This window comes from Sphaerodactylus townsendi, linkage group LG05, assembly GCF_021028975.2.
Source record: "Sphaerodactylus townsendi isolate TG3544 linkage group LG05, MPM_Stown_v2.3, whole genome shotgun sequence".
NCBI lineage: Eukaryota > Metazoa > Chordata > Lepidosauria > Squamata > Sphaerodactylidae > Sphaerodactylus > Sphaerodactylus townsendi.
In genome coordinates this window covers 83890990-83904017 of record NC_059429.1, presented here as the reverse complement: position 1 = coordinate 83904017, position 13028 = coordinate 83890990, and the positions used below count along the sequence as shown (strand labels likewise).

The 13028-nt window shown below is 40.1% G+C and overlaps 1 protein-coding gene across 3 annotated transcripts in view; it reads left to right on the top strand.

Moving 5' to 3' along the window:
- The window catches only part of FRS3 (fibroblast growth factor receptor substrate 3), a 38689-nt gene that overhangs the window by 4026 nt on the left and 21635 nt on the right, over positions 1-13028 (top strand). Inside the window, exons 2-5 of one of the 3 annotated variants that reach the window (XR_007244491.1) lie at positions 5244-5337; positions 7544-7679; positions 8307-8395; positions 9676-9862. Coding sequence is in view for 2 of the 3 variants with exons in the window: in XM_048496177.1 (XP_048352134.1) it covers positions 8330-8395; positions 9676-9862 (253 nt within the window). In the remaining variant the exon portion in view is untranslated. Of the gene's footprint in view, positions 1-5178; positions 5338-7543; positions 7680-8306; positions 8396-9675; positions 9863-13028 lie in introns of those variants that run through there. The other 2 variants (XM_048496176.1, XM_048496177.1) reach the window with 2 other exon arrangements.

Sequence of the window (13028 nt, the reverse complement as noted above, 5' to 3'; positions counted from 1 at the left end):
TTTGTACATTCAGGCTGCATGACCCTAAATGTACCCTATTTTTCATGGTCAGAGGGAACCTCTCCTTCCTTTCCCACTAGCAGAAAAACTGCTGAGATCTAACTTAATACATTTCTGAAGTTTACACAGACTTTAATAAAAAGAAAAGATGTGCTTCAAATAGTACGATTTTATTGGGAACATTGTACAGATCCTGTAATTAGCTGCAGTGTGAAAAACTAGCATGCATGTTCAGTAGACACAGCCACATTTTCTAAATTTGTCTTTGTCCGTTAGTTTTGACCAAAACCACAGCTGTGATTCTCAGCATGCCAGTATTTGCAGATTCTGCACTTTCACAAACACAGAATGCACATAGGCTGAAGAACATAAGAGCTCTGCAGGACCAGACCAGTGATCTGCCCAGTCCTGCAACTTGTCTCCTACAGGGGACAACACGTTCTTCTGGAGGTCCTACCCTGATGTTGCCTCCTGGCACTCATATTTAGAGGTTTACAGCCTTGGAGATTTGGCTATTTCCTTTAGACCCCATGATTAGTAGCCACTGAGAGATCTATCCTTCATAATCATCTTGATTGCCTTTCCTCAGCTGTACAGTGTGCTTTTTGAGATCCAGGGGCCAAAACTGTGCACAGCTTTCCAAGTGAGGCCATACCATAGGTACAGGGGCATTATAATACTGGCTGTTTTATTTTCAGTCCCTTCCCTAACTATCTCCAACATAAGAGTTGCCTTTTTCACACCTGTAGCATGCTTGGTATGTACATTTATTGAGTTACCTGCTATGAACCTAAGATCTCTTTTCCTTTCAGTCTCATCAAGTTTGGACACTATTCACATATATTTAAAGGTGGGATTTTTTGTTCCAGTGTTCATCACCTTACACTTGTTAATATTGCACTTTGTTTGCCACATTGTTGTCCACTTACTCCTCCTGGAGTACTTCACAGTCATTGGTTTTCACCACCCTGTGTCATCTGTGAACTTCCAGTTCCAGATCACTTATGAACAAACTAAATACTAGCCTAATATAAACCCTCATGGAATCCACTGCTTACATCGCTCCATTCAGAGAACTGACCATTTATTCCTACTCTTTGCTTCCTATTTCTTAACCAATTTTTAATCTGTAAGAGAATTTGTTCTCTTATCCCATGACTCCTAAGATAACTTATTTGGTTAGGTATCCTGTCCAAACCTTTTGAAAGTCTGTGTACATGATGTCTACTGGGTTACTATAACCTGCATGCTTGTTCACTTTCGCAAAGAAATCCAAAAGGCTGGTGAGGCAGGACTACCCTTTGGAGAAGCCGTGCTGGTTTTCCCTCAGCACGCTTTGTTCCCCTATGTGCCCAATCATTCTGTCTTGGATTACAGTTTCTACAAATTTACCTGGGACAGATGTTAGGTTAACTTTTACAGCCCTGGCCCCTACCTGGTGGAAGAGGCTTCCAAGGGAGATCAGGGCCCTGCGGGACCTGCAGAGTTTCCGCAGGGCCTGTAAGATGGACCTGTTCTGACAGGCATTTGGCCAGCCTGGTTAAATACATCGTTGCCATTTCATCTGGCCTCCTGTGGGCATAATGGTTGGGAGGGTGGAGGGTGGAACACCATCTGACTCTGTGCGGTTCCGGGTTTTATTGCTGCTAATCAGTTTTATGTTACATTTTAAGCTGTTTTTATCATTGTTGTTCACCGCCCTGAGCCCCATGGGGGAGGGCGGTTTAGAAATCAATCAAACAAACAAACAAACTGACCTGTAATTTCCTGCATTCTTTCTGGTCCCCTTTTTAAAAATTGGTGTAACATTTGCTAGTCTCCAGTCTTTTGGTACAGTGGTTGAATTTTGTGATAGTTTGCATACATGGGTTAGTAAATCAACAATCTCATATTTACTGTAAGTTCCCTAAGAACTCTCAGGTGTATACCATCAGGACCTGGCTTTCAGTTTCCCCAGTCATTCATTACCTCAATTTGGCTCAGTTCCTCAGTCTCTGTTCCTGAAAATAGTGTCTGTGGTGGGGGTACAAACCCTAGGCTTTCCAAAGTGAACACAGAAGCAAAAAAATTCATTGAGCTTTTCTGCCATCTTCTTCCCATCTTTCTTTAGCAGTTTCCAAAGGTCCAATTGCTTCTCCGGCTGGTATCTTGCTCCATATATATTTAAAGAAATGTTTATTGTCTTGATATACTTAGCAGTCTGCTTCTCAAATTCTCTTTTTGAATGCCTAAATTATTAACTTACTTTTTTTTTTTTGCCAGAACCTGTAGTCCCTTCTGTTAAATTCATTGGGTCAGACCTTCCAGTTTTAAAAAGAAACCTCTGCTTTTTATAGCTTCCCTGGCTTTCATTGACAACCATGCAGGCATTCTTTTAGACTTGGCAGTGCCTTTCCTAACCTGTGGAATGCTTCAGCTAGTGTGATTTTAAATTGCTTCCAATCATCCTCTAGAGCAGTGGTTCCCAACCTTTTTTTCACTCATGTACCCCTTAGCAACCCATTTTCCTAAAATTGTATCCCCATATTGGCAAACCCATTATGTCCTTCTTTAACATACCCCAAACACTCTGGCACGCACCATAGGTTGGGAACCACTGCTCTAGAAATTTGACTCTCTTGTGTTTCTCTTTCAGCTTCCTTTTCACTATCATGCTCATTTTTGTAAACGTCATCCTTTTGAAATGAGATGTGACAGTTTTGGATTTAAGATTAGGGTTCCCAACTCTGGGTTTAGAAATACCTGGATATTTGAGGTGGACTTTAGGGAGTAGAGGGACCTCAGTAGGGTATATAGCTATACAATGCACCTTCCAAAGCAGCCATTTTTCCAGGATTCGTGGAATAAATGTTTTAAAGAAATAATAAACAAGACATCTATGTAATCTGGAGATCAGTTGTAACTTTTGTGGTTTTGCAGTCCCCACTTGGAGGCTGGCAACCTTATTATAGGAGTAATGTTCCAATGATGTGAATGCTGAACTTAATAGCATTCTGGTCACTGCTCCCAATTGGTGCAACAGCATCTACGTCTCTCACCAGATCTTGGGCTCAGCTCAGAACCGAATTCAAGATCACCGTTTGTTGTCTCTCTGACTTGCTGTTCCAGTGTACAGTCATTTACAATGTCCAGGAATCTCAGTTTTACAGCATGACTCAAACACATATTTACCCAGGCAATATGAGGATAGTTGAAATCTTCTCCGTATCACAGCAGTATCTGCTTTAGTCACTTCCTTTATTTCCTTCACCATCTCAAGATCAGCTTAGAAGGTTCAGTCAGGTGGGCAACAATACTCCTCCACTTTTAAGTAACCCTTAGGGCTCAGTATTCCTTTTGGGAAGTTCATTTCCCTAATGTTTTTCTAACTTATTTGAATCTCTTTGAGGTAGAATGCAACACATCTCCCAGCCTCTCCCTACCTCCATCACATTAATTATCTCTACTTGAAAATATATACAGTCAAGCGACGAGCTTACACATGAAAGAGATCAAGCTTGTTTTAATTAATGCATGCATGCCTTTTTGTTTCTTGATCAATGATGCTCAGAGATAAATTTCATTGGGAGAAATATACTCCTATACGTGGTGGGCAGCCCAATCCAGAGCCCTTGGTAGTTGGCACTAGCACCACTGCAGTGCTACCCACCATCTCCAGAGGGCTTTTTGGCGGCGCAGGGAGGCAAAATTTAAAAAACCTTTCCCTTCAGTTGAAAAACCCTCCATTGTGCCCAATGGTGTGGTGTAAGCCCATGTCCCAGGCCACTGTGTACCTGGAGGCAAAGCTGGGGTGGAAGTCAACTAAGGTCAGCTCCACCCCTACGCATGCCTCCAGAACACCCCTACTATGCCGGTGAGGCCAGCAGTGGCACAGGGGTGCTGAAAAAGCACTCTGCACCACGTCCAGGCATCTCAGCAGGCAGAATTGCCTCTCTGCCAGGGTGAGTGCCCCAGGGATGGCATTTCTGCCAGAATAGGGCTGCATCGCCTCCTGCCAGTGATTCCTCCCTCTCCCCTGGAATGGGCCATAAAGCAAATATTTTCTCTTTTATTGAAAGAATGATTTAAAAAACCTTTAAATGCAATACACCATAACAGCTGTCTTCAGGTTTCATGGTATGGTGTTGTGTTTGAGGATACTTCCAGTTTGAGAAATCCTGCCTGCCTCTATGGTTGCTAGGCAGTTTTTTGTAGTGTGCATTTGGCAGCCTTTTCAACTTTAATACAAGTCTACAACTTTGATTCCAGGGATGGCACAGCATATGCACAGCTAAGTGTTTAGGATGGATAGTTCACTAATCCTGTCTGGCTTGTTTCCTATGCATTTGCTGCTTCAAATCTGCTGCTTTATACTAGAAATGTCCATAGCTTTTTACAGGATTGCAGGACTGCATCTTATTACAGATCTACATTTTCTCAGGCTCATTATATTTTCCCAGGTTCATTAATACACCACTTGGGGAAAAATGCATCTTTTTGTATTCAGCCTAGCTGTATTTGTGTACACACATTCATACATAAAAATACAGTTTGTATGGGGGAAACTGGGGGATATTGTTAAAGGCTGTTATGTTTTGATATTGGTTTACCTTAGTTTAATTATATTTTGTGTCAGTTCTTTTCTTAAAATTTTCTGTAATAAACTTCCAGAGTTGGAGCAAATTATCACATGTTAATATAGTATATAGTAACAGGGCATACGTCATGAAATAAATTTCCTATTGCATTCGGTTAAAAATACTACTGTTTTGACACATTGGCAACCTTTTTACTGAAGCTGTTCTTAATCAGTGGGGAAAAGAGCCTCCAAAAGAAGTGATCTATGCTCATTTTTAGGGACCCAGTCTCCTGTAACTGTCTTGTGTGAAGACAATCAGAATCTAATTTATGTGTATATATATATATATATATATATATAGAGAGAGAGAGAGAGAGAGAGAGAGAGAGAGAGAGAGAGGATATTTCGATTATTTTTTCAGTTGCGCAACAGCACTTTACATTTTGAGAGATGAATTGGCTAAATTAATTTTAAAGTATGGCAGTCACTATTTTTTAATTGTTAGTATGCTACAATCCTACTATTCTTTTTTCTTTTGATTTTAGGTTAACATTGAGCAGAGCCTGGTATATTTTTGTATATTTGTTACCACTGTTGAAAATATTCTGACCCACATTAAGAGTGTAGCCTGAAGGACACTTCCCCAAAACAGTAGTGATATGTGTTATATATTAATTGGTTCCAGAATGTTTGGCACTTCATGCCTGTGCAAAGGAAGTGTAATTTACACCCAAGCCGGAGGCAACAGGAAAAACAGCCAACATAAACATGGAAGACAGGTGAGCTTCCTGAGGACTGAAGAAGGGCAAACAAAGGGTGGTGTGTGTGTGTTGTTGTTGTTTTTTTGAGAGCTTAGGAAACAATAAACTTGTTTGTTTTCCAGTTTTTAAGTTGATAATTCATATTATGTGTGAGAGGAATCAGGATTTTCAGCTACAGCCAGTAAGTGGAACATATCCAGTCCTCCTCTGAGGTGGTAGTGGTTGTTTTGTTATTTTATTTTTATTAAACTTATACCACTCCCATCTCTGCCCATAGCCAGGCTTGGAACAGCTTGCAATTAAGTTAAAATGCAACATAAGGCCAACATAAGATGAAATAAAACAATTCCATTTTACTTCCTATCATAGATTGCGATGAATACCCTTCAGCCCAAAACAGGTAATCAAGAAGGGGTATTCTATAAATAGATGGTTCAATGCATTGATGTTAATAACAATGGTCCAATTGGCCGTCAGTGGTGAGTGGTCGGGAGGCTGCCAACTGATGTTATGACAGTAGACAGATGCCCATAACCAAAAGACCAGTGGAACATTTCTGTCTTATATGCCCTGCGAAACTGGACAAGGTCCTGTTAACAGATAGAGAGTTCTACCAGGCTGAAACCAGGGATGAAAAGACCCTGACTCTGGTTGAGGCCAGCCTAATGTCCTTAGGTCCAGGGACCACCTTAGTGTCAGGTTGTCCAGTGCAAGGAAAAATTAGTCATGGTGAGTGAGCTGTTTTTCCACAGTTTGCCCATCATTGCTGATTTTCTCATTGAGGAAACTTTGGAGTACAGTTTGAAAACTTGCTTTGTGTGGGCATATACACTTGCCCCAATAGCTCCTGGTAGTGTTAACCCTTTAAGTTAAGATTATTCCTTATATGATCAGTTCTAGAAAAAAAACTTCGGTATGGAAGTAGGCCAGTCACTGGATAAAGTCCTCTCAACTATACTGAATTAAGTTATACTATCAATGCATATATAAATGAAGAGTCTCATGATCATAACCACTGAAGTTATGTGGCAGTCATATCTCAGGGCTGCTAGCATTTAATGCAGCAGTTAACTTTCCCTACATCAGTTCTAGATCCAAAATGCATTTAGGCAAAGGCATAGCTTGTTACAATGGTGTCTAGAGCGAGCCCTGGGCACCACTACTCCCCCCCCCCCAGCATCTGTGACCCACCCTGTTGAGGAGCATGCTGGCTTCCCATCTCCATGTGAAGGGCCTGTGAACGTGGCCTTAGTTGGATCCAAGCCTGGCTCAGACTGAGCACACAGCCCATCCTCCTTGTGTCCCCACCCCCACACCTTTGCATTTTACTAGTTCTTAGTTGTTTTACATTTGAGCATTCAGCTGTTTAAAGTTTTAGTTATTAGAATGGTTATGATGAAAGAGATTGTAAATAATAGCAAAACATCAATTAAATGTTGTGTGTAACATTAGAATATAAATTCTAAATCATTATAGTCAACTATTATCAATTCCCCCCAAATGTATTTCAATGGATTCTAAGAATTTTGAACTGTTCTTCTTGCATTTTATCCCCTAAACCCAACGACGGCTCAAATAATTACAAAACACTTAAAATTTAAAGTTGAACAAATACACCACTTGTATTGACTATAAATGACAGAAGTCAGTTGTTGAATGCAATTATGATTACAGAGAGTTCAGGGTATCTCTTCCTAACTGGTCAACTTTGACCTTGCTGGAGATGGAAACAAGAAGCCTTTGCTATTGCATCAATTTTTGATACAAAGAGTAAAAATGTAAACATCTTTACCCACACAAGGATATTCTTGACTTCCTGGAATATTTGACAATATTTCCTAATATTTCCCTGCAGTCAAATAGTATGCAATCAATTGACTGGCATCCAAACCCTGCAAAAATTGCTCTGGATACATGGATCATTTTTCAAAGGCAGTTCCTTTCCTCCTATGCTTTCGAGCATACAGTAGCAATGCAGAGGATTGAAATGGGAAACTAGATTAGGGCTGAATATAGTAAATGTTGTAACTATTCCTCTCTGAAGTCATTCTTTATTGTTTATGGTGAATTTCTGACTCTCATATTCACAAAGATAAATTGCAGCAGCAAATATTTCCGATTGAGTCATGCCTTACAGCACCATTAAGAAAAGAGTGATAACAATTTGTGGGAATAGAAAATGGTGCATTCACTATGTTCCTCTTAATTCCATTTTCTATATCAGGTGAAAGATGGCACAGATCCTGTGAAGTTGTAGGAGACTTCCTGACATCCTGGTTACCATGACACCCAGCAGAGGACTATGGGAATAAAGTGGGAATTCCTTCTTTTCCCTTAATAATACTAAAGACCATGGCTGGGTAAGGATGAAGCCAAGCGTGAAGGTTCTAGAACTGTATTTTGTCTTTGAGATCCTACCTTAGGGCCTGTTGTAGACATATTTCTCATTGTGTCATCCTAAAGCAGTGGTGGTGAACCTTTGGCACGCCAGATGTTATGGACTACAATTCCCATCAGCCCCTGCCAGCATGGCCAATTGGCCATGCTGGCAGGGGCTGATGGGAATTGTAGTCCATAACATCTGGAGTGCCAAAGGTTCGCCACCATGGTCCTAAAGAGAGTGGGTAACTAAACTGTTCCATAAGGCTGTGTTATTCTCTTTTTTTTTGTCTGTGACAGCCATCTTTTGTAGTTTATGATGCTCAATGCTAATGGAGTATGAAAATATTCTTTTGTTTAAAAATCAGCGTTCTTGCTAAACACATTCTGTTACAGATGATCTGTCTATCACTCCCACATCTTCTTGTACTCTCCCTATCCTTCCTCTGCAACCATGGACAGAAAGTTTACAAGGTTTAACTAGAAGTGGAAGGTGGGGTTTTTCTTTAGTTTTATATCATTTCATTTCATTTATTGGTTTTATATTGGCTTTTACAAGCTGAATTGGATGTGACGGACATTTTAATTGTTTTTTTCTTACATTTTAGGACTTGTCCAAGGTGTTGACATCATGGGGAGTTGTTGTAGCTGCCTGTGCAAAGACAGTATTCCAGACAACCACCCTACAAAGTTTAAGGTAGCATAAATTTATTCAATTTACATAGTCTTCTGCAATTGTTCAAGTATTTTTTCAATTGCATTTTTGTATCCTCTGTCCTTTTTTTAAAATCATGTGTTTCTATATTCTGGCTTGATTTTAATGGTTTGTTTAATAGTTCTGTAGTTTTGTTGTATTGTTTTAGTTATGAGCCACCTCAGGCCAGTCTCTGAAGTGGTATAACTTCTAGTCCTCAAAATGCTGATGACTTTTTAATGTGAAACAATCATGGGGCATGCAATTCAGTTTCCCAGTGAAAAAGAAAGGAAATTTGGCTGTGTTTCATGAGATGACACTTTTAGATTGGGTCCACTGGAAATTGTAGCTGTTTAGGCAGCTTGTGAATCTGGCTTGAGCTTATAATACACATCTGCACAAAGAACAAACATAAGCCCTTTATGCATGCAGAACTTCCCCCGAGACTGTTTGCTCCATAGTGGGGTTTTCCCACATTTTTTTCATTTACACAATATTCCTGATGAGCCAAACCACCATTTTGCCTGTCCCCTTACCCACACTTCTTTGTTGTTTCTACAACCTCCAGTGAGAGGAGTTGCTAGCCTCCTTGGGGTGGGGTGTGGGGCATTTCAATGGTCTGTTGCTCCTGCAATAGACCTATATAGTTTAAATTTCAAAAATAAAGAAGTCCCACTGTTCCTCCTGAAATGCTGGCTGGAGGAATGGACAGAAGTGCTGCTTTGTGGACAGGGCAAGGCAGGGAGAAGTGGAAAAACCCAAAGGAAGCTGCATGCATGCTGATTCCCTTCGCTTTCCCTGCGGAGGGAGACAAAAGCTGCTAACTAGTTTTGGAAACTGCAGGGAGAGTCTGATCTGAAGCACGCTAAGTTCTGAAGAGGGGGTCTGAAGGGGGGGGGGGATGTAACCGAGATCCCAACGTGAAGGGAATGTATACTTAATGTGAAGGAGACCACAAGTGCCTAAATGGCCATAGTTGCTATTAGCAACCTGGAAGCCTCCAGGTTGAGGGTCTGTGGAATCACTTCCTGGGCACTGGAGATCTTTCTTGGGATTGTATGAGCAGCTTCCAGGTTTATATTTTCTTGGCATTGAAGTCATTCTGAATAGATTTCATATCCTTATAGAAGAAGAAAGTGAGTGATCAATTGCTTGATTGCTATACTTTCTTTAAAAACACTTCTAGCCGGCATATGGCTGTATATCTCATTTGTTCATCTTGTAAATGACCCATTTGACATAATGCCTGGAGAGCTTGACAGTACTTTTTGGTGTTCTTGCAGGTGACAAATGTTGATGATGAAGGCAGTGAGCTGGGCTCAGGGATTATGGAGCTGACGCAGAGGGAACTTGTTTTGCACACGCAGAAACGTGATGCTGTCCGGTGGCCATACCTTTGCTTGCGCCGGTATGGCTATGACTCCAACCTCTTTTCCTTTGAGAGTGGACGTCGCTGTCAGACAGGACAAGGTATGTGTATCTTTTCAAAATATTTTGCTGGAGGCAAGTTGGAATAATTCATACATTCTTATGCATAGTGAAACTGGTTCTTATTTACCAACAATTCTATTCAGGTATCAGTTAAATGTTGGATCTTGGTAACGAAAGTAAGACTCACAACATTGGGATTGTTCCTGAGGTTAAATGTGAGCTCACTCAAATCTTGGAATTGTGTTAGGGTCTGATACAATAGTGGTAGTAACTATATCACTTCATATATATATGCTTCTTTTGTAATGAACTTTAGCTTTCTTTTAAGTGAAGCAGATGTGAAATTGGTAATGGTTGGGTGGGTAATCCAACTTGGAATGTGACATCCAGAAAATATGGGGGTAAGTTCTTCTCAGCTATTCAAATTTTAAGTGTAACTGACCTGACTGTATCAGGTCAAAAGTCCATCTAGCATTTTATCAATAGCTGGCAAGGTGCTTCTAACAAGCAGGATATGATGGAAATAACTATTCCTTGTTTGTCTTTGGCAACCTGTGTTCAGGAACATCATTCTCCAAGCATGAGTTCATTTTTAACTATCATAGCTAATAGCCACAGACAGAGACATCCTCTATAAGTTTATGTAATCTTTTTAAAAATCCATTCAAGCTAAGGACAGCATCAAATGTTATAGCAGTGAATTTCTTAATTAATTGGTTGTGAAGTACTTCCTTTTGTTTCATCTGGAATCTTCTGACAGTTGGGTTTATTGAATGATTCTAAATTTTCTGTTCAGTTCTCCACTTTCTCTAATTTGCAAGAGAATTGCAGTTTAGTGCACATTTAACACACTGTCATGTTTTATGTTGAGAGGAGATCATGATTGTTTCGAAGCAAAAAGAACTCTCATACCTGAGGTGCCTGGTTTGCATATTGTTGGTCTGCATCAGCAATCTGGGGTTTCTTGGTCTGTGTCATTCTAATAATGGGGTGCTGTGTGGTTTCCAGGCTGAATGGCCGTGTTCTAGTAGCATTTTCTCCTGCTGTTTTCCTACATCTGTCAAGTCTGTTTCCTGCATCTACATCTGTCACAGCCTGGAAACCACACAACACCCCAGTGATTCCGGTCATGAAAGCCTTTAACAATACATTCTAATAATATTGCCCCCTTTGCTTTTATTTTCTGTCACGCTCAGACTAGTCTATGTAGAAAACCAGGTTTTATTATTAAAAAAAACCTGTCAGCTCATCTTAGCAGGTCCCTACTATCTTAGCAGGCTTTTCTCCACAGGCACAAGTAAATGTTCTTTGACTAATCTGTATTCCCCCCTTCCCCCCCCTTTTTTTGCTTAGAGATTTGTTATACTAAACCAATTTTGTATGAGTCATGTAAAATTTTACAATGGGGAATTTTGCATTGAGGAAGTAGATGCATTTGGGAAGGAGTTTGGGTTTTTTTACTTTTTTTAGACGGCAAGAATATTTTTCTTCAGAAAAGCAGCTGTCGTTGCCATGCTCTTGTCCTTGTTGCTATGGGGATTTTGTGTGTGTGTGTGTTTGTGCGTGCCAGTGTCCGGTTAGCTTAGCACAATCAGTCGATTGATAGAAATATTTATGGCAAGAAGGAACAGGGGTGAACATTTTCCCCAAGTTTGATTCACCCTAGGGTCAGAGAAAAGACTTTCGTGGCCTGGAGGAGGGGATCAGGCCCCAAACTGAGCAGATGCTACGAGATGGGGAAGAGCCTGTTCATGCTTTGTGCCTGTTGTGGGCTCTCGTCACACAAGATCAGCGCATGCATTCCCTTTATTTTTGGCAATTATTAAATCTTTGTGTGAGTGTGAAAAAGATATACTGGGATTTATTATAAACATCACCCTTGTCATGTTCAATCAAGATATTGTGAAATTGTGATCAAACTTTGGTGTTACCAAATTTCTTCATGGATGTTCACTAGGTAAAAGACATGCACACAAATGTAAAAGACATACACACATACACACAAATGTGGGAGATTTGTCTCAATAAAAAGGATGCAATGACAGTTACTTCTGGAAATGGTCTTTGTGTCTGCCCAGCTACCTACATAATTTGAATCGTGTTATTTAATACTAGCAATGAAAATGGTGTTACTTTTGTCTTATGCTCCTCCCTTTTTTAACGTAAGAATATGTTTTGGATTCATTGAATATAATTTAGTGCACACTGAATTGTAGGAGAAATTATGTTTTGGTGGTTTGTTGGTATAAAAAAACCCTTTGGAAAAGCAATAGTACTTCAGTAAGGAAAAAAGATGCACCTTTTCATCAGACAGCAGTTCTGGATCATGCTCTGGTGTGACAAGAGTATTGTCTTTCTAGGGTGCTGCAGCACTGAAGTGTTTGTAATTAAACATGTTCAAATATTGTATAATATACATTTGTCTGAATGGGGCAATAAACAGGTCAGGACTTATCCCATCTTCCCATTCCCAAACATTTGGTCTGTCTCAGTGTCCAAAGCTAGTTGTTTAAAGAAGAAAATAAGAAAAGTCAAGGTTCTTGCTTTTCAAGATGCAAAGAGCCTTGATCCAAAATACTTTAGTGAGCATATTCTGCATACATGCCTTCCCCTGTACCATTTCTGGAGGTCTTGATGCACTGACCATGGTGCTAGTCAGGTCAGCTGATGATGTCAAGGAGCAGGGCTTGTTCAGTGACACCTGCCAGGCCCTCTTGCTCCTTAGGGACATCTGCCAGGCCCTCTTACTGCTAGCCTTCTGGTGCATGATGAAAACATCGATAATTTTGGTGTTGCTTGTATTTGATGTTATTGCTTACTGTCTTCATTTAAAAAACACACACATTAATTTAGGATTTTGCACTGTAAGTGCCTTGAGGCTCAAGTATGAGATGTAAACACCATAAATAAATCCTCTAATGATTTCGAAAACAGCAAGTGAGAATTTCCTTTTACCCTTAACCCATTTAAGTTCTGGTTTGCAGTTTAATCCATTACTTATAAACTAATCTTGTCTATTCAATTAATATAAATTTTCACTGATATCAGTTAGGTAGCCCGAGAGGTTTTTGCTGTGACAAGAAGTTTCACAAGCTAGTCATGTTACATTGTGCAAGTGTGTTCTGTGTCTCAAAAATATAGTTTTCTCTTTAGAGAATTCAACTGTGTTGGCACTAAAACAAACCCTCTTCTTCCTTTTCTCCAA